The following is a 21,476-nucleotide window of genomic DNA, read 5'->3' as shown; positions in this document are numbered from 1 at the left end:
GATATAGACATAGTCTGATTTCTAAATTTCTATAAATTAGTATGTTCTTTTATACTTTATAGGATATACGCTTTTACGTTACTTTTAAAAATGGTCCTTAATTTAAAAACCGTTAATATGGCAAATTTTATGTTATAGGTTTACCATAATTAAAAACAGAATTATATAAAAAGGATATAAGGAAATTGCACTATAAAAGGATGATAGGTATAAGAGGATACATTTAAATTCTTTTTTATTTCATTTTTTAAATGTTTATTTTTGACAGAGTACCAGTGGGGGAGGGGTAGACAGAGGGGGACAGAAGATCCAATGTGGGCTCTGCTCTGACAGGCTGACAGCAGCAAGCTGGATGTGGGGCTCGAACTCAATAACCACGAGATCATGACCTGAGCTGATGTCACTGAACCATGACCCTCTTTCTTATTTAAAAAATTTTTTTTAACGTTTATTTTTGAGACACAGAGAGACAGAGCATGAACGGGGGAGGGTCAGAGAGAGAGAGACACAGAATCTGAAACAGGCTCCAGGCTCTGAGCTGTCAGCACAGGGCCCGACGCGGGGCTCGAACTCACGGACTGTGAGATCATGACCTGAGCCGAAGTCGGACGCTTAACCGACTGAGCCACCCAGGCGCCCCCCTCTTTCTTATTTTAAAAGTGAGTGTTAATATATTGGACTGTTTTGTTTCTTCTGTTAAGTGTATTTTGTGTGTGAAGCACAGATATTACTCTCTGTATGATGGGAGAAGAGTGTATACAGAGAACTATGAGGAAGCCAGAGTTATACACCAAGAACAGGAAAAACTGATTAACCCTAATGGTCACATAATAGGGTAAAAAGAGTGTGTGACAACATGTTACAAGACAGTGCATTAATGAAACATCATTAAAAAAAGTTTCTGAAAAATACAATGTCATGAAATATATATATATATATATATATATATATATATATATATATATAATGTTATGTCCCTCCCTGGACTGATATTGTGACAATATGGCAGGGCACCCAATGACACTAAGTGATACTCCAAGATGACCAGTTGCAAAGGGTCCACACTGGTGATCCTCAACCTCAATTCTGAAAAATGTTTACTTTCATAAAAAGGAGGATTCATTGCAATCCGATCCCCTGAAGTGGATCCTGGAATGACTAAGCATGTTAGTGTAATCTGAATAAAGTGTGTAGTTTAAGTAATAATAATGTACCAATGTTAACTTCTTCTGACATGTACCATGATATATAAAATGTTAGTAAGGAAAGTTGGGTAAAGTGTATCTGGGAATTTTTCCATACTATCTTTGCAACTCTTCTGTTAAATCTAAAATTATTCCAAAATTAATACTTCATTAAAAGGGGGAAGAAAGGACTTAAGTAAGGCTGGACCTATGAACACAGGAACACAAAACATGAGAACAGCAACAAAGAGGAGTATACAAGCATCATTTCAGAAATAGCACAGAGAGAAGGAAGTAGTGATCGGGAGGGGGCACGCGGGGGGCATCCATGTGCTGCTAACATCCTGTTTCTTTGCCTAGATTGGTAGTTCCACCGGCATGTTCCTTTTTTGATACTTCACTGGACTATACTTTTCCCCACATGACCCTTCAATAAAAAAGAAGTTAAGGGGCGCCTGGGTGGCTCACTAGGTTAAGCGTCCGACTTCAGCTCAAGTCATGATCTCACAGCTCATGAGTTTGAGCCCCATGTTGTACTCTGTGTTGACAGCTCAGAGCCTGAAGCCTGCTTCAGATTCTGTGTCTCCCTCTCTCTCTGCCCCTCTCCTGCTCCCGTGCTCTCTCTGTCTCAAAAATAAATAAACATTAAAAAAAATTATGTATAAAAAAAAGAAGTTAAGAAATAGTTCCCTATTACTGATAAGGGTTAGAACAAAGAGAAGATCCATGAATAAGAGATGTATATGTAGCAATGAAAAAGTCTATACGGGGCAGTTTGACAGGTAGTGTATCATAACTAAGTTTTCAGAGGCAGAGAGGATCTTGGAAATGACCAGGTCCTGGCATAGGCGGGGCTTTCTGGAGTAACCCTGGAGATGCTGATGCAGCGGGGCTCACAGGGCCTGGCCATCTGTATTTGAGCAAAGTGCCCCAGGAGGCTCTGATCCTTGCCCTGATCACAGGCCACTGAACTGCCCCAGCAAGGGTCACAACTCCCAGTCCGCCACACCTACAAAGGCCAGCAGAGACCCCTGAGGGGCTCTGATTCCACTAGAGAAATTTCAGTACATTCTAATAATCTTAAAAGGCTCATCAAAGCTTTTTCTATCACAGTAGGTTTTTTTTTTGCCCTGTAAATAACACTGGGTTTTTCCAACATAGATTAGATTTCGTACTTCCACCACTGCATCTGTACATTTGTTATTATGATTTATTAAATAATGGCAAATCACAGATTCATCTAATACTGGAGCTGGAGAGCAATGAACCCTCTATTCATTTTAAAGATGAGGAAACTAATACCAGAAATATTAATAACTTCTCACAAGTTCCCAGTATTCAGTTCTGTTTTAGGTTGATAAACTAGATGTCTTCCCCATGGTTACTGTATGACCAGATGAACTAATACACAGTCCATAATATCACTAGTTTATGACTTGAGTTCTTTCATGTATAAATCAGTTCGCTGCGGTTTCTGGAAAAATAATTCTTGCTGAACAGTATGATGCCAAATGAAGAGACGACAAAAACACTTCATTGAATGCTTAAAATAAATCAAGACACTCCCTATTTAATGTGCACATAAATCATGTAAATTCAAGAAGAATTTAAGAAAATTTTTTAAGAAATAACAATTTTAGGTAGGCAATTATAAGGAAGATAACAATCATGCATGCCAAGGCTACGTGATTCTTCCACAGGCCCCAAGGGGAGATATCGATGCCCTGGTTTACCAAAAATTCTTCGCCAGTACATCTGAAATTCAACAGAAAAAGAATATAACTTTATCCTTAGTTATCTGTCAAGTTTTACTCTCAATGTATTCACAGTTCCCATAGGTTCCAAGTCTTAAAGAACTATGCCTTTATATATAATGGGTAACAATGAGGGCTTACAATTCTGCTGGATACTATGCTAAGCAGTCCATATGTAACAGTTTAGTTAATCCCTGAAACAACCCAGTGAAATAAATATTATACCCATTTAAAAAGATGAAGAGACTAAGGTTTAAGGAACTTGGCCAAGTCCACCGATTCACACTTTGAACCCAGTCGCTAATCTCTGCAAATTCATGTTTTCAGATCTCTGATGCTGCTCTCACTCCTGACAGGGAAAACCTCAGTTTTAACAGATGACATCTAAGGCCCCTACCAAGTTGATCAAAGCTCTTTCCAGAGCTCACTACCCACCAGCCAGATGTACAAAGAAACACACGCTAAGAATTCTAAAGCTAGGAAAAGAGGTGAGCGAGGGCTTCCTGCCCCCGCTGCTCTCGCAGCAGGGCTGGAATGAGCACTGCAGATACTCAGCAGCAGGACATCACCAGCAGGCCCACCTAAGCAGGTGTAAGCCTCGGTGGGGGCTGAGCTAGAGCAGGATGGAGCGGCCCTGCCACAGTTTAGAAAAGCGCCTGGTCCTAAAACTACCTGGTGCAGCCATACTGACTACCTGGTACGCCATGTATGTGCAGCTCCTCCAAAAATGTTATACCCAGACAAAAGAGAGTGGGCAGAAAACTTCTCCTCATACAGGTTTTTCAGAAATACTTCAAAATAACAATTTGCCCTATTACTAAGAATTATTTCTATTCTACTTGAGAATAGTTCATGAGATTCTGGATACCAGCATTCTCTTTTCTTTCATTGATCGATGTAGCAAAATCAAACCATTAACAACAATCATCGACAAGAAAAGGGTTATTCAATTTTTAAAACAACATCCTCTGATTTTATCAAAATCTGCATTTCTGTTTGACATTATGCAAAACAATGGGACTTCTTTCTCAGCTTACTGAAAGGTGTTTCCTCCTTTGGAGGATACATCCCTCAAAAAGGATGTTCTGGGTCAGTTTAAAAGAAAAAAAGATATTCATGTAGACCTCGATTTCATAATGTTTCCTAGTAAATGCAGGAGGAAGAGGCAAGTGCCAACAGCACGGCAGGACAATGATCCTCCCCTCTGCTGCCCTCTTAGCTCTTGCTCCTGGCCTTGGGTTGAGCTTACAGGAAGCCATAAGTTTATGGATCCGTACACTTCACACACTCCATACAATTCCAATATTCCAAGGCTTTGGTAAAATATCAAAGCAGCTCATTTCAAACTCAAGTGTTCAGAAAGTCAAAACTAAAACTCACAATCAAAACAGCCAATGAATCTTTTTTAAAGGCCCCCAATGAACGTATCAGAAACATTTCTCCATCTGAAGTACAATTTTCACTGAAGCAAATGCCAAGGAGATGGGCACTGGTGTACAACCCAGAGAAGTCAGTGAAAGGACTTACACCAGCCAAGCGGCCCAGTGGGCTTTCTACATACACCACAATAGTAAACAAATCCACTTCGACACTGAATATGAACTTACGTCGCATAACTACAGGTATTATTTGTTGTTATGTTGAGTCCTGGGCAGAAGTTTTGTCCCAAAAATTCATTATGCTGCAAAGCCTATAACACAAGGGGGATGGGGCAAGGTAAACAGTTTTAAATTTCAAAAAACTTCAAAGAATTATCATGTCCTCCTAGTTTAATCTTTATTGCTATTTCTACAAACAAACCAAGCTTCACGTTCACAGTCTCTGCCACACCAGAGCAACTAAAATTCTTTTCCTTGGCAACTGAGTAGTCTAAGGTTGAGATTTTAGCTTCCAAAACAAAGGGAAGTAAAGTAGTTGGCAAAGACGGGAGACCTCTGGCTCCTTCCTTCTTCTCTCCCCAATTTTATAATCCCACAGTGTACTCAAAATCATAGAGCAGTACTCAGTGACTATCGTTCATTTATGGTGAGAATCTTTTGTATTATTCTTGTTTATTTTCATCAAAACCAGTGCTAATTCTTGGGAGTTACAAACCCAATTATACTATATTAAGACAGTTTTCTTTGGAGTTGATTAGCTTTCTAAAACCAAGATAGTGGCTGTATTATATGCTCTTTGTTTTTGGGTTTTTTGTTTTGTTTTGCTTTTTTTCTGAATTCAATATAAAATACGTATTCTAGGCCCCCCCATCCTCTATTTTCATAGTGAACTGAAACATAACTATATTTCTTTATATCAATTAGTCAATCTTTCTCCCTCATGAGGAGTTATCTCCCCACCCTTCACCTCCTTCAGACAACTGGGTAACTGGGGAAACCTCAGGTGATTATCAAGGTGATCTAAGGCTTAATAGAAAACTCTCCTTCATTGCTCCTAAAAAAGAAACCCCTGGAGACCTTCACAGTTCACAGCGGGAGACAAGGTTGTTAGGCTTTATTCTGGTTGTCCCTAGCTTGGGAATCCTAATCTTAGAATTAATCCTGTGCTAGGATCACAGAGACAGATGAGGAAAACTCACCGCAAAGCCATATCGAGGAATGCTGAAGTACTGAAGCCATGATAGCCAAGGCTGGATGGTTGTGAGATTTACCAACAGCCCTGAAAATATCTACAAAAAGAAAGTACCAAGAATCAGACCTGGTGAGGGGATTTCATGAAGAATTACAGAGAATACCTCCTTTAAGTCCCCTACAACCTTTATAAACATTTCTTTTAAGACCAACTCTGGACATTCCTTCCATTCCTCTTTGCATGAGTATGCCTCTCTATCACTGAGGCTGTTTATGGTTCTCAGGGAATGACAATATATAATATATGTGCCATTTAATTGGAAGACCCTTAAATTTCAAGGCTTCTACTTTCTGTAACTGCACACAATGAAAGGTCAAGAAGTACTGACTGTTCTCACGATACAGACACTATATGTTCCCACCAATACATACACCAGATCATATCCTGAACATCTCATTCCTCTATTTCCAAAACACAGTATGATTTGTTATTTAAAAACGTTTGCATTCTATCTCTGCATGACTATAGAAATAGTTTGGGGGTCAGGATGCATACTTAACCTACAGCCTGGAACTGGTATATAGCACAATGTGGTGAAGTGAGGCATAAAATATGGTGAAAACCTTCATTTAAAGCTACCAAAAACCAGGTGACGGGGTGGCTCAGTTAAGCATCCAATTTCAGCTCAGCTCATGATCTCATGGTTCATGAGTTCAAGCCCTGCATTGGGCTCTATGCTGACAGCCTGCTCTAGATTCTGTGTCTCCCTCCCTCTCTGCCCCACCCCTGCTCTGTCTCTCTCTCTCTCAAAAATAAACAAACATTAAAAAAAAAAATTTAAAGCTACCATAAAACAGTATGACAATGAAGATCCCAGGAAGGATTACTCCAGCAACAGATGGCTACATGAGAAGAGGTTCATATAAAATTTCTAACTGGCCCTAGGAATGCTGGGATAGACATTAACCTGATGTCACTGAGGGACTACATATTTTTGAACTCCACCTAACCAGGTGCTTAATATACCACACACTACGTCTCTAAGTAACATGGTTTTATGACTGGTTTTAAAAGTTCTATATACAAACATTTAAATAATGAGACGAAGCATCTAATATAAAACACAAGACATTTTTATATATTGATGACATGTTATTTATTGGATAATATAGAAAATACATGCAAGGTTTATCAATTTCTCAATAATGTTTAGATTTCAAACTCACAAAGTTTGCCAAAGTTTGTGCTGATTATTTTCCTTTTAAAGACATCTATTCCTATTCTAGCAGAAAGAACATGTATATTAATAGACTAAGCATTCCTGTTTACTTCATGTCGTAGGGGGCAATGTGGTAACTAGTTGATTCATGTATTGATTCATCTATGTGCATGTAAAATTAAGGGACATGTAAGATTAGGATTCAGTAACTACTTAAAAAAAAAAAGGTAAGTAGAAATATATTCATATAAGGGAATGTCAGGAACCCAGAAAGGCAGAGACACAGTACTGTGTGGGCTCTGGAATGTTTCAGTATTTTTAGACACTCCTTTTCAAAATACAGGAGGGACCCAAGACAGACTACCCACACTGCAGACCATTTTGTTTCTCATGGAACTTAGCTATTCCCTTGGAAAGGAGTAGATACATCCAAACCATTAAGTTATTGCTTAAACCAGTCAGCAGTTCTCTAACACTAGCATAGAAGTTGGGCAATTGACTGCTGTTTATATAGGGAATCTTAAAATCAAAATTTTTCTGTTTTTTTAAAGTTTATATTTAAATTCTAACTAATTAACTAACATACACTGTAATATTATTTTCAGGTATGCAATTTAGTGATGCAACACTTGCATATACCTGGTCCTCATCACAAGTACACTCCGTAATTGCCATCACCTATTTAACCCATCTGCCCACCCACCTCCCCTCTGGTAACCATCACATTTTCTATGGTTAAGAGTCTGTTTCTCAGATTGCCTCTCTCTCTTTCATTTCCCTTTCCTTGTTCATTCTGTTTCTTAAATTCCACATATAAGTGAAATCATATGGAATTTGTCTTTCTCTAACTTCTTTCACTTAACGCTCTCTAGCTCCATCCATGTCATTAAAAATGGCAAGATTTTATTCTTTTTTATGACTGAGTAATATTTCATTGTGTATATATACCACCTCCTCTTTATCCATTCATCAGTTGATAGACATTTGGGATCTTTCCATAATTTGGCTATTGTTGATAATGTGGCTATAAACACAGAGGTGCATGTATCCCTTCAAATCTGTATTTTTATATCCTTTGGGTAAATACCTAGGAGTACAATTATTGGATCATAGAGTAGTTCTATTCTTAACTTTCTGAGAACCTCCATACTGTTTTCCAAGTGGCTGCACCAGTTTGCATTCCCACCAACAATCTAAGAGGGGTCCCCTTTCTCCACATCCCTACCAATAACTGTTGTTTCTTTCATTGTTAATTTTAGCCATTCTGAAAGCCATTTAGACATTCTTCACAAGATGAAAAGGAAAATTCATTTTGAATTTGTTTTTGTGTATGGTGTACAAAAATGGTCCAGTTTCATTCTTTTGCATGCAGCTGTCCAGTTTTCCCAGCACCATTTGTTGAAGAGACGGTCTTTTTTCCATTGGATATTCTTTCCTGCTTTGCCAAAGATTAATTGGCCATATACTTGTGGGTTCATTTCTGGATTTTCTATTCTGTTCCATTGACCTTTGTGTCTGTTTTTGTGCCAGTACTATGCTGTCTTGATCACTACCGTTTTGTATTATAACTTGAAGTCCAGAATTGTGATGCCTCCAGCTTTGCTTTGCTTTTTCAAGATTGCTTTGGCTATTCGGGGTCTTTTGTGGTCCCACACAAATTTTAAGATTGTTAGTTTTAGTTCTGTGAAAAATGTTGGTGGCATTTTGATGGGGATTGCATTAAATGTGTAGATTGCTTTGGGTAGTATAGACAGTTTAACAATATGTGTTCTTCAAATTGATGAGCATGGGATGTTTTTCCATTTCTTTGTGTCCTCTTCAATTTCTTTCATCAGCGTTCTATAGTTTTCAGAGTACAGATGTTTTTACCTTTTTGGTTAAGTTTATTCCTACATATCTCATGGTTTTTTGGTGCAATTTTAAATGGGATTGGTTGCTTGATTTCTCTTTCTGCTGCTTCATTATTGGTGTATAGAAATGCAACAGATTTCTGTATGATGATTTTGTATCCTGTGACTTTACTGAATTCATGTATCAGTTCTAGTAAAATTTTTTGGAGTCTTTCAAACTTCCTATATAGAGTATCATGTCATCTGCAAATAGTGACACTTTTACTTCTTCCTTATCAATTTGGATGACTTTTATTTCTTTTTGTTGTCTGATTGCTGTGGCTGGGACTTCCAGTACTATGTTGAAAAAAAAGTGGTGAGAGTGGACATCCCTGTCTAATTTCTGACCTTAGAGGAAAACCTCTGTTTCCCCCATTGAGGATGTGGGGTTTATGTGGCCTTTATTATGTTGAGGTATATTCTCTCCAACCCTACTTTGTTGAGAATTTTTATCATGAATGGATGTAATACTTTGTCAAATGCTTTTTCTGCATCAATTGAAAGGATATGGTTCTTATCCATTCTTTTATTAATGTGGTGCATCATGTTGATTGATTTGCAAATACTGAACCACCCTTGCAACCTAGGAATAAATCCCACTTGATTTGTGGTGAATGATTCTTTTAATGCACTGTTGGATTCAGTTTGCTAGTATTTTATTGAGAATTTTTGCATCCATGTTCATCAGGGATATTGGCCTATAGTTGTCTTTTTTAGTGGAGTCTTTGTCTGGTTTTGGAATCAGGGTAATGCCAGTCTCTTGGAATGAGACTCTTAGAAGTTTTCTTTCCTTTTCTATTTTTTAGAATAGTTTAATAAGAATAGATATTAACTCTTCTTTAAGTGTTTGGTAGATTTCTCCTAGGAAACTATCTGGCCCTGGACTTTTGTTTGTTAGACTTTTTATAACTGATTTAATTTCTTTGCTGGTTATTGATCTGTTCAAGTCTTCTATTTCTTCCTTTTTAAGTTTTGGTAGTGTATATGTTTCTAGAAATTTATCCATTTCTTCCAGGTTGTCCAATTTGTAAGTATATAGTTTTTCATAATGTTCTCTTATAATTGTTATTTCTGTGCTGTTGGTTGTGACCTCTCCACTCTTTTTTAATTTTATTTATTTGGGCCCTTTCTCTTTTCTTTTTGATAAGTCTGGCTAGATGTTTATCAATTTTATTCTTTGAAAGATTCAGCCCCTGGTTTCATTTATCTGCTGTATGATTCTTTCTTTCTTTCTTTCTTTCTTTCTTTCTTCTTTTTAGCTTCTGTATCATTTATTTCTGCTCTAATCTTTATTATTTCTCTCCTTCTGCTGGCTTTAGGCTTCATTTGTTGTTCTTCTAGCTCCTTTAGTATAAACTTAGGTAGTTTATTTGAGATTTTTCTTGCTTCTTGAGGTAATATACTTTCCTCTTAGAATTACTTTTGCTTCATCCCAAAGGTTTTGGACCATTGTGTTTTCATTTTCATTTGTTTCCATGTATTTTTTTTAACTTGTTCTTTGGTTTATTGGTTGACCCATTCATTGTTTAGTAGCATGTTATTTAACTTCCATGTTTTTGTGCTCTTTCCAAATTTTTTCTTGTAGCTGACTTTCAAGTTTCATAGGGTTGTGATATGAAAATATCCATGGTATGATCTCAATCTTTTTTATTTGTTGACCCATTTGTGATCTATTCTGGAGAATGGCCCATGGGCACTTGAAAAGAAAGTGCATTCTGCTGCTCTAAGATGGAATGTTCTGAATATATCTGTTAAGTCTATCTGGTCCAGTGTGTCATTCAAAGCCATTGCTTCCTTGTTGATTTTCTGCTTGGATGATCTGTCCATTGCTGTAAGTGAGGTGTTAAAGTCCCCTACTATTATTGTATTATTATCAATGGGTTCCTTTATGTCTCATTAATAGTTATATATTTTTGGGTACTTTCATGTTAGGGGCATAAATATCTACAATTGTTAGATCTTCTTGTTGGATTGTCCCCTTTATTATGATATAGTGCCCTTCTGCATCTTATTCTTTCATTTAAAGTCTAGTTTGGTTTTTGAAGTTCCAGTTTATCAAGGTTTCACTATACGTCACCAAGAAGAATCCTTTAAAAACTCATCTGCAACAAAATGCTAACTAAATTTATAGCAATAATATTAGAACAGTAGCCAAAAAGGCCAGGGAATGTCAAGAAAAAGCTGTACATTCTCTAATATAAGCTATCCTTCAATACATGGCCTCCTTAAAGCAGAGAATCTAATTTACAGAATCCTCCAAGCTGGTTTCAGGTAACAGGTAAATTTTCAGGAAAGAATAAGGGGAAATAATTTATTCTTAGCGAAGCACAGTTTCTACTCACCATCATAAACACAAAGGAGATGGTCATGAGAAGTGTTGCTATGGATACCACACTCTGGCCTGCTGCTATGGCCAGTGCCATAGAACTGGCTGAATAAGCCACCATCATAAGGGTAAACATCATGATGAAGAAAGCCTCCACAACTGGTTTCAATCCTTGGTTGGGAAGAAAAGAGGGGGGTGAATCCAACCACCTAGATAACAGTGTATTTGAGATTGCTCTGTGCAAATGGCACTATAATATTTTGAGAAACAAATATCAGAATGAAGAAAATTCATCCTCTATCCGACCACCCCATCCTACTGTATAAAGTTATCATACACTTTCTTTTTATACTTACTGTATAAGTATATTTCTATGTAACATCGATGCTCCTTTATATGTAATTATTAACAATTTCTGAGTGCCTGAGATGGACAGCTGTAGGCAACACAAGTGGTCACAATTCTACAGCCATTTCTTCTAAGAAGGAAACTTGTCAAGAGCACATTCGTTCTACCCAGACATCACCACATGACTACTGGCTATAACTGCGTTGTGTGAAGAAACTGGGAAGATGAAGATTATGTGACCTTCCAGTGGTTTCACTATCTGGGGTAGTGTCTCTAAAAGCCAAGTCTCCCAAGACAAATCACCATATAACTCTGGGATTGAGGGTGGGGCTAAATAAATTTCATAAGACTACTTTACAAATCATAATGGACTAATATTATGGGTCATATAATCTGAAGATTTTGGAAGGAGCCTGAGGATCTAGGTTCTATGCCTAAATACTTGACACACCTCTTATTTGTAAAATGGAAGTTTAATTCAATCAGTGAATCTTCTTAGTGCTTTAGTTATATATATATATTTTTTAATTAAAATATATATTTCTGATGTGTATGTGTTTATGTGTATCAGTAAAATACATGGAAATTCTGATGCAGTGAGCCTGGGGTAAAGCCTAAACACAATGCACAAATGAATCTAATAACCACACCTATCAAACAAGTATTTGTATTAAACTAAGAAGCCCCAAAAGTCACATCTTTCACTATCTTCACACACAAACACATGCATACACACAAAAATATAAATGGTATTAAATATTCCAGCTCCTCCAGCATAGTGTCAAACAATCTTGTGACTTCTTTCCATGTTTGTAAATGATACATAGCGTCTCACAGTAAAATACAGTTTTATAAAAAGTTTTTTTTTTTTTTAATTTTTTTCAACCTTTATTTATTTTTGGGACAGAGAGAGACAGAGCATGAACGGGAGAGGGGCAGAGATAGAGGGAGACACAGAATCGGAAACAGGATCCAGGCTCTGAGCCATCAGCCCAGAGCCTGACGCGGGGCTCGAACTCACGGACCGCGAGATCGTGACCTGGCTGAAGTCGGACGCTTAACCGACTGCGCCACCCAGGCGCCCCGAAAAAGTTTTAAAAGTTAGTTTGGGACAAGTCTTGAAAATATGTCCTCAGAGAAGTTATTGAGAGTGTGCACAATGGATAGATGTCTCCTTATCTCACTGGCGTGGTTTAGAGTTTGAGAACCAAAAACATGCTGGTATAAACAAATTGGCCTACCCTCATATCCAAGACTAAAGACACACATACCTTTTGTCATGTTGCTTACCTAACAAGAAGTATATTATACAAGTAAATATAATACTTGGTAATAACCTCATGGGTAGTAAATCAGATATCAGTTTTCCAAAGAAATAAGATGACACTCTGTAGTATCCACTGATATATTCATGTCTGAAAAAGAAAAACTCATCCTACATTAGTTTAGGAAGGCAGAGAACAGATTAGATTGCTCACTATACAGACTTCTGCTGCCACCAGGGGTCTAACAACTACAGCTTCTCACATCCTGGAGGTGAACACCCAGCCTCCATCCTTGTCAGCATCAGGCACCATCTTAGGTGGGGGCCTCTCCTGGGATGTCACCTCCATGCGGGTCTGTGCAACACCCTTCTTCTCATTATAGAACTCCCTCCGAGTGCCGCCCATTCTGCTCCCTGAGCACCTGCTCCCAGTGAGCAGATCTGTCTCTTCCCTCTCTCCCAGCACTGGAGCTCAGCTGTGGTATCAGCTTTACTTTCTCCCCACTTTTGATTATGAAGAAGGTGACACTGCTATCCTCTGAACTTCCTAATGCAGTCTTGGATCACTTCTTCCAACCTCATGATAAAAAAGTAAATGGCACTTCTTCCTTCAATGATCATATCCTCCAACCATACATCCCTGTCAGCTATGAAATCCTGTTTTCTTTCCTTTCTACTTCTAGATCCCTTCCTCTTCCTGACATCTTCCTCCTATAATTCTAAACTCCTCCACCAACATCTTTATTCTTTCCCTCTGGAAGGATTCCTTTCCTCAGCATGTAGATATGGGCAAATTTCTTCCAACTTTAAAAAACACAAGAAACAAAACAGCCCATACCTTCTTTTAAGGCTGCCCTTTGCCTTCTTCTAGTCCCCCTCCCATTGAGGGCTAAGCTGGGTTCACATTCTTTGTCAACTTTACCTCCTTACCTTATATTTACTGGCTCAATCCACTACTTTCTCTCTACCAAGCCCCTCTAACTTTTCTTGTGAAAGGCCATTAAGACTTATCATTTGCTAAAAACAAAAGCTCCCTTTCAGCCCCTTGATTGCTGGCTTTATCTGCAGCATTTGGATTTGCTGGCTCTGCCCTAATCTTGAACTCCTTTTTCCCTTGGTATCAGGTCCCACAGGTTCATGACTGCCTTTTCAGTCTCTGGATGCTTTTTCTCAACATTGGCAATCCCTAGGAACCACCCTGCAGCCCAATACAGGATATGACCAGTTTGACCAACACCCCCTGATACCAGACAGCCCCCTTCCTGGAACAGAGACCTACTCACATAAAGAGCTTCTTCTCAACCACAAAAAGCTCCACAGCTGAGATACTGCTGAAACACTGGTTGGTCGTGAGGAAGAAGAGCACCCCTGATCTGCAATGAGAGAAAGGAAAAAAAAAAGCACTGCAGTCGATTAAACATTCTTAGATCAATTGTCTACCCATGAAACTCTCTCCTCAAATGATACCTTATAACATCAAATAGAACACTGTTCTGGTTTAAACAGAGGGAACTATGAGCTCCATCAGCTCTCTCCCTACCATCTCTCTGTACACACAGTGGTACCCCTGGGACTCCACAGAGCACAGTTTGGAAGTCACAGTCCTGGATTGCTATGGATTGAATTGTGTCCTCCCCAAATTCCTATGTTGAAGGCTAAACCTTCAATGAGATGATATTTAGAGACAATTCTGTCTTTGGGAGGTAATGAGATTTAAATGAGACCATGAGGGTAGAGTCCCCATGACAGGATTAGTGTCCTTAAAAGAAAGGGAGAGACACCAGAGTGTGCTCTCTCTCTCTGCCATGTGAGGACACAGCAAAAAGGTGGCCATCTGTTAGCCAGGAAGAGAGCTCTCATCAGAACCTGACAACGGAAGCACCCTGATCTCCTCAACTGTAAGAAGTTGTTGTTTAAACTGTTGTTGAAGCCACCAGACTATGGTTCTTTCTGATGGCAGCCTGTGCTGATGAATACACAGGTCATAAAAATATTATTTTGAATTTTACCTAACAAAAACAACAGGTATCATTCCTAATGTATGAACAAAGAAATAGTGAACCAAATAAAGTCTGTAGAGCTTAAAAAAAAAAGCCTCCATTAGCCACATTTTTAAAGTAAAGAAGAAACTAGGATATGAAGAGGCAAAATGACAGGGGAGGAAAACCTCAGTTGACACCTTATTATAGACCTCCACCACACAATCGTCAGTACAGCCTTGATATTATCCTTGGTAGGCCATCACCAAAATGGCTTCAAACGTGCTCAGAAAACAAAATGATGCTTATAAAGGAAAAACTTATTTTTGCATCTGTAAGAAAAGGAAGACGACTAATGCTTGTTTCTCAGTAAAATAACGAAGGCTCAAAAAGGAAAGACACTTGGATAGACATACGCATCTTACAAAAGCATGCTAACATCCCTCAGACAGTGTTGGGCTGCCCTTCATAACCAAACCATTTAATTGACATGAGGATGTGAGCTGAAACTGAAAGAGCTGAAGTGACCCATCATTTAAATGATGCAAAAATAAGAGAGAACAAATAGAAACTCAAGTGTACAGGCTCTCAAAAAAAGAAGAAAGAAAGAAAGAAAGAAAGAAAGAAAGAAAGAAAGAAAGAAAAAAGTCCAGATACTCAGTAATTGTTTTCAATGCCAAAAATAAATAAAACAGAAGACAGAAAACAGACTGTTTTAAAAGTAAATATTTAACCTATAATTAATAAATAGGAAATAGCCAGACCTAGTACAAAGGCCGCTATGCAACCTTCTCCACACAAATAAGCCTACTATCAGAATAAAAGCTAATTTCAGAAACATGGGACATGCAACAATTCAGCTCAATTTGTCAGATCTTATATCTAATCATACTGTTTGTTCATCAGGATTCTGAACTAATAGATAGTGACATTACTTCTAAATCATAAGATGATTTATTTAACAGTAAATACAGCTTTTATTACTAAAGAATTTAAGGTATTCTAATACTTTTCAAGCGGGTAATCCATGTCTGTAATATCTTCTTATTATCCAAATATTTTTAAAACTATCTTTTTTCTTAATATGCATTAATTTGTTTAGCTATCACCACAACCCTGTAAGGTAACTATTAGGTCAAAGAAGCTCATACTCAGGGAGCCTAGGTGGCTCACTAAGTTAAGCATCTGGCTCTTACCTTCAGTTCAGGTCATGATCTCATGGTTCATGGGTTCGAGCCCTGCATCGGGCTGTACAGAGTGCTGGCAGTGCAGAGCCTGCTTGGGATTCTCTCTCTCTGCCCCTCCCCCGTTTATGTGCTCTATCTCTCACAAAATAAATAAACATTAAAAAAAAAAAAAAAGCTTAAACTCTATATACTAATAAAACCCAGCTTGTCAGTTACACAGGTTAGAGAAAGAGCAGAGAGAGCCTCTCTGGGATAATTCATTCCCAAAGAAGAGAACCAAACCCCCAGCCTCTTGAACAATTTCAAATGATGAAAAAGTGGCAGCAAGTTTAAGTCAAAAAACACAAATTAAGGGGCGCCTGGGTGGCTCAGTCAGTTGAGCATCTGACTTCAGCTCAGATTGTGATCTTGTGGTTCACGAGTTCAAGCCCCATGTCAGGCTTGACAGTTCAGAGTCTGGAGCCTGCTTTGGATTCTGTGCCTCCTTCTCTCTTTTCCCCTCCCCTACTCATACTCTGTCTTTATCAAAAATAAATAAAATATTTTTAAAATACCACACAAATTAAAATAAACCCAATGCCCTATTTCTCCAGAATAAATTTGAAGAAACTGCTAAAGCTCTTCTTTATTTCTCTGGATTCTTCTATCAAGAATTTTAATGGTTAGATTTCCAGTTTCCCTTTAAAATGCCAGTTAAGGACAGGTTTTCCAATATTTATTCCAAAAGCTTCCAACTGCACAACACAAAAGGTCCACAGGCTCTATAGATCTTGTGACCTATACTCTGTGCTTGGTAAAAATATGGCATTTACAAAAGGTACAACTCATCAATTACTAGCAAGCTTGGAAGTGAGAGAACACTGTCTGCAGGGAAGAGGTAAAGAGAAAAACAATGACATAAGTCTGTAAATGAGCTGCCATAATAATCTCAACGTAGAGTAACACTACTTAATTCCATTTATTTTGGAGATCATTTATTTTACTTGAGTGAAGAATTGACTTTTATGCTTATTCTTTCTTTCATAAACAATCAGCTTTCTCCAGACATCAAAACAGATTCAACTTAAGCTACTGCACCTTCTTCATATCCTTATGGTAAAATGGGGATAATATCACCCATCCCTCTGGGCAGAAGGGTAACCAGAGTCTGTGATTTAAAGCGTAGAGCATGGCGCGCCTGGGTGGCGCAGTCGGTTAAGCGTCCGTCTTCAGCCAGGTCACGATCTCGCAGTCCGTGAGTTCAAGCCCCGCGGCAGGCTCTGGGCTGATGGCTCGGAGCCTGGAGCCTGTTTCCAATTCTGTGTCTCCCTCTCTCTCTGCCCCTCCCCCGTTCATGCTCTGTCTCTCTCTGTCCCAAAAATAAATAAACGTTGAAAAAAATAAAAAATAAAAAAATAAAGTGTAGAGCACAATGCCTGGCACAGAACAGTTTTACACATGAAGTATAAAGAGAACTCTACAGTCCTGGACATCACTGAGCATCTACATTTGGAGCATGCTAGACCTCATTACAAAGTCTCATTATGAAAAACTATTTTTAAGGGCACATAATGACTAAAACTCGCTAAGGTAGACTAATATAAGTGCTAACCATATAACAGAAAAACCTAAGTCTCATCCACCTCCTCATGGCAAACAAATCAAAAAAATAGAGAAAAAAATTACTCACAAGCAACAAAAGAAAAAAACAGATGGGGTGTCTGGGTGGCTCAGTCAGTTGAGTGTCAGACTCCTGACTTCAGCTCAGGTCAGGATCTCAGGGTCATGAGATAGAGCCGTGCATTGAGCTCTGCACTGACAGTGCAGAGGCTGCTTGAGATTCTCTCTCCCAGTCTCTCTGCCCCTCCCCCGCTTGCACACATACACATCTCTCCCCCCTCTCAAAATAAATAAATAAAAATTTAAAAAAAGACAAAAAAAAAACCCAGACAAACTGGACTACATCAAAATTTAAAACTCACGTGCATCAAAGGACACACTCAATAGTGAAGACAACCCACAGAATACCAGAAAATATTTGCAAATTTATACACGATAAGGGGTTAATATCCAAAATATAAAAAGAACACTTACAATTCAACAATAAAAAGAATCCAAATAAAAAAATGGGCAAAGGATTTGAATAGCCATTTCTCCAAAGAAGATACACATGGCAATAAGCATATTAAAAATGCTTAACATCACTAATCATTAGGAGAACGCTAATCAAAACCGCATGAGATATCACTCGACACCAATCAGGATGGTTATTATTATTATAAAAAAGAAAAAGAAAAAAACAGAAAATAACAAGTTTGGTGAGGTTGCAGAGGAATTGAAACCCTTGGGCACTGCTGGTAGGAATGCAAAATAATACAGCTGCTGTGGAAGACAGGATACTTGATAGAATTACCAAACGATCCAGTAATTCTACTTCTGAGTATAAACCCAAAAGAATTTAAAGCAGAGACTTAAACAGATATTTACTTGTAAATCCTCACTCACAGCAGCATTACTCAATGAGGGGCAAAGGGCGGGTCACTCCAACTTGGGTTACTTTGACATGAAGACTATTTTGAGCTAAAAGCAATCAATTACCTGCAGATTCTGGAAAAGCTTTTTACTGCTCCCTCAACTGCCTAAATTTACATTGGAAAGGAGAGCCTATACCAGGAAGCAAGTTACTAAGAAAGATTGTCTTTACCTAAGAAACTTATTTGCATAAGAGGCAACTTTAGTTTTCCAAATATCATCTCTCAACTTCCTAAGATCTTTCTCCCAGTGTATCCTCAGACCTTACCCACCCCTCTCCTTAGCTCACAAAGGCATCATGTTGCCTGTTTTTGGAATTTCATGTCTGTGTGGATTCCCTGTTCACATGCTACTGAATTTGATTTTCTCCTGTTAATCTGTCTTATGTCAACGTGATTCTTAGTCCTACTAGAGGAACTCTGAAGAGCAGAGTATTCTTCCTCCCCAAAATTCACAACAGCCAAAAGGTAGAAATAATCCAAGTGTCCAAGACAGATAAATGCATAAACAAAATATGATATATCCACACACTGGAATATTACTCAGTCTTTAAAAGGAAAGAAATTCTGACATGTGCCACAACATGGATGAACCTTGAAGATACTATGTAAAGGAAATAAGTGAGTTACCAAAGGACAAATACTGTAGGATTCCACTTATATCAGTACCTAGAGTAATCAAATTGGGAGACAGAAAGTATAAATGTGGATTATATGGAATAATGGAAATATGCAATAATGGAAAATAATTAATGCCACTGAACTGTATACTTAAAACTGTTTAAGAAGGTAAATTTTATGTACTATGTAAATTACCACTATATATGTATTCATATGCACACATACACATATATATATATATAATTACCACTATATGTATACATATGCATGCACACACACACACACACACACACATACATATATCCCTCCAGCTTTCAATTCACTGACTTACCCTACTCTTCAGTTTACCTTGTCTCAAATTTAAATTCTTTTTTTTTTTTTAAATTTTATTTATTTTGAGAGAGAGTGTGTGTGTGTACCCACAAGCGAGCACAAACAGGGAGGGGCAGAGAGCCATGGAAAGAGAGAATCCCAAGCAGGCCTGCACTGTCCACACTGAGAGCCCAATATGGGGCTCAATCTCATGAACTGTGAGATCATGACCTGCCGAAATCAAGAATCAGACGTTTAACCGACTGAGCCACCCAGGCACCCCTCAAATTTAAATTCTTAATGGATTTTCATAAGCTTGAAAGAAGTAACAACACTTTCTCAAAATCAAGATCCAAATTTACTTACCTATTCTGGATTCCTGTAGAATCATTTTTTAAATCATAGAAAATGGCACCTATAACCAATCCCAGGATGATTGTTACAATTATCTTTTCAAAAAGAAGAAAAAGAAAAGTCTTAATTAAAGGCAAAAACAACACGCCATTTATGATTATTATATGGCTACATAACCAAATTTCTCCATTGAGATAGATACTTCAAATCGTTCAGCCAAAGCCCTTGGGAGAATATGGAACAGTGTATGTTATTAGACCGCTTTCTAAATTAAAAAATAATTTATCTGTGTGTTGGGGAGGCTGACAGTAGAACACAGTAAACTCCTAGAACTCTAAGGATCCCCCCACTGATTCACCAGGCCTGTTCAAGGTCTAGTTCAAACTACCAGGCCTGGGAAGGCCATATAGAGTAGGGAAGCAATGCAAGTGCATGGCTAAGTCATTTGAGAAATAAAATAAAGTCCAAGTGGCTCAAGAGTTCTGACCTGAACTTTCAACCTTTGTGCTAGTGAACATGCAGTTTTATATTTGAAGAGGCTCAAGTAAAAACAGGATATCTTTACTCTTTTTTTAAAATGACTTTTAAAAAAATATGTTTATTTATTTTGAGAGAGAATATGTGTGTGTGTGTGTGTGTGAGAGAGAGAGAGAGAGAGAGAGCAGGGTAGAGGGGCAGAGGGAGAGAGAGAGAAAGAGAAACAGAGAGAGAGAGAGAGAGAGAGAGCAGGGTAGAGGGGCAGAGGGAGAGAGAGAGAAAGAGAGACAGAGAGAGAGAGAGAGAGAGAGAGCAGGGTAGAGGGGCAGAGGGAGAGAGAGAGAAAGAGAGACAGAGAGAGAGAGAGAGAGAGAGAGAGAGAGAGAGCAGGGTAGAGGGGCAGAGGGAGAGAGAGAGAAAGAGAGACAGAGAGAGAGACAGAATCTCAAGCAGATTCCACACTCAGCACAGAGCCCGACACGGGGCTCAGTCTCACAACCGTGAGATCAAGGACCCGAGCCAAAATCAAGAGTTGAACACTTAACCGACAGCCACGCAGGCACCCCAGGATATTTTTACTTTTAACATTAAAAATAAATAAAATGTGGGGCACCTGGGTGGCGCAGTCGGTTAAGCGTCCGACTTCAGCCAGGTCACGATCTCGCGGTCCGTGAGTTCGAGCCCCGCGTCAGGCTCTGGGCTGATGGCTCGGAGCCTGGAGCCTGTTTCCGATTCTGTGTCTCCCTCTCTCTCTGCCCCTCCCCCGTTCATGCTCTGTCTCTCTCTGTCCCAAAAATAAATAAACGTTGAAAAAAAAAATTAAAAAAAATAAATAAATAAATAAATAAAATGTTTCAAGCACATATAAAACAATTCTAACAATGTTATTTCATGTGATAAGGAAGCAGCGTTAAGCTGGGGCCTGCCTATCTGACCCAGGGGACAGTCTATGCCTGCACTGGAAAAGTGCACTGTCACGGCCACCAAAGCATTCAACCAGCTCTCTCTGAGGGTACCCAAGTACTTTCACTACCCATTCTCTTGTCACTGCTTCTCCAGCAACCTCAGCCCAAGGGCCTGCAGCCAAACGAGTAGAACTAAGCTGCCAGTTTTTTGCCACTCTTACCTACCTTCACTTACTCGGTCTGTTTGAGGACTCAAGTAGACTGGATAAATATCACTTTTGTTTTTAAGATTGACAAAACATCTCTTAAGGACACTTCTATAAGCAAAGGATTAAGGGTTATACTATGACACAATTTATTTAGGAAAGTTCTACGTATTGTACTTTTATGTTGTATTAAATTTAAAAAATGTAAGAAATGGTAATCTGAAGAAAACAAAATATCCCACCATGTATCTTGGAACCTTCAAAGTTAAAAAATAAAATAAAAAATCTCAGTACTACTACAGTACAATGGTATCAAGACTTGAAGGAATTTTTTAAAGCATATTTTGGCATGAAGCAAACCAAATGGGTA

At 38.4% G+C, this 21,476-nt stretch overlaps 1 protein-coding gene across 5 annotated transcripts in view; it reads right to left on the bottom strand.

The window, feature by feature from the left end:
• Positions 1-2,720: 2,720 nt before the first annotated feature.
• Positions 2,721-21,476, bottom strand: part of ABCG2 (ATP binding cassette subfamily G member 2 (Junior blood group)) — a 132,260-nt gene continuing 113,504 nt past the window's right edge. For 4 of the 5 annotated variants that reach the window (XM_043572205.1, XM_043572209.1, XM_043572206.1 and 1 more), the window contains exons 10-16: positions 19,531-19,613; positions 13,839-13,928; positions 12,582-12,706; positions 10,960-11,114; positions 5,517-5,606; positions 4,546-4,628; positions 2,721-2,939 (exon numbers count right to left, since the gene is read on the bottom strand). In XM_043572205.1, coding sequence (XP_043428140.1) covers positions 2,792-2,939; positions 4,546-4,628; positions 5,517-5,606; positions 10,960-11,114; positions 12,582-12,706; positions 13,839-13,928; positions 19,531-19,613 — 774 coding nt within the window. In that variant the 3' untranslated portion in view covers positions 2,721-2,791. The remainder of the gene's footprint in view (positions 2,940-4,545; positions 4,629-5,516; positions 5,607-10,959; positions 11,115-12,581; positions 12,707-13,838; positions 13,929-19,530; positions 19,614-21,476) is intronic. The other variant, XR_006296147.1, reaches the window with a different exon arrangement.

This window comes from Prionailurus bengalensis, chromosome B1 (assembly GCF_016509475.1).
Source record: "Prionailurus bengalensis isolate Pbe53 chromosome B1, Fcat_Pben_1.1_paternal_pri, whole genome shotgun sequence".
In the NCBI taxonomy this organism is placed as follows: Eukaryota; Metazoa; Chordata; class Mammalia; order Carnivora; family Felidae; genus Prionailurus; species Prionailurus bengalensis.
Note: the sequence above shows the minus strand (reverse complement) of the source record. Positions and strands in the feature narration are given on the sequence as shown.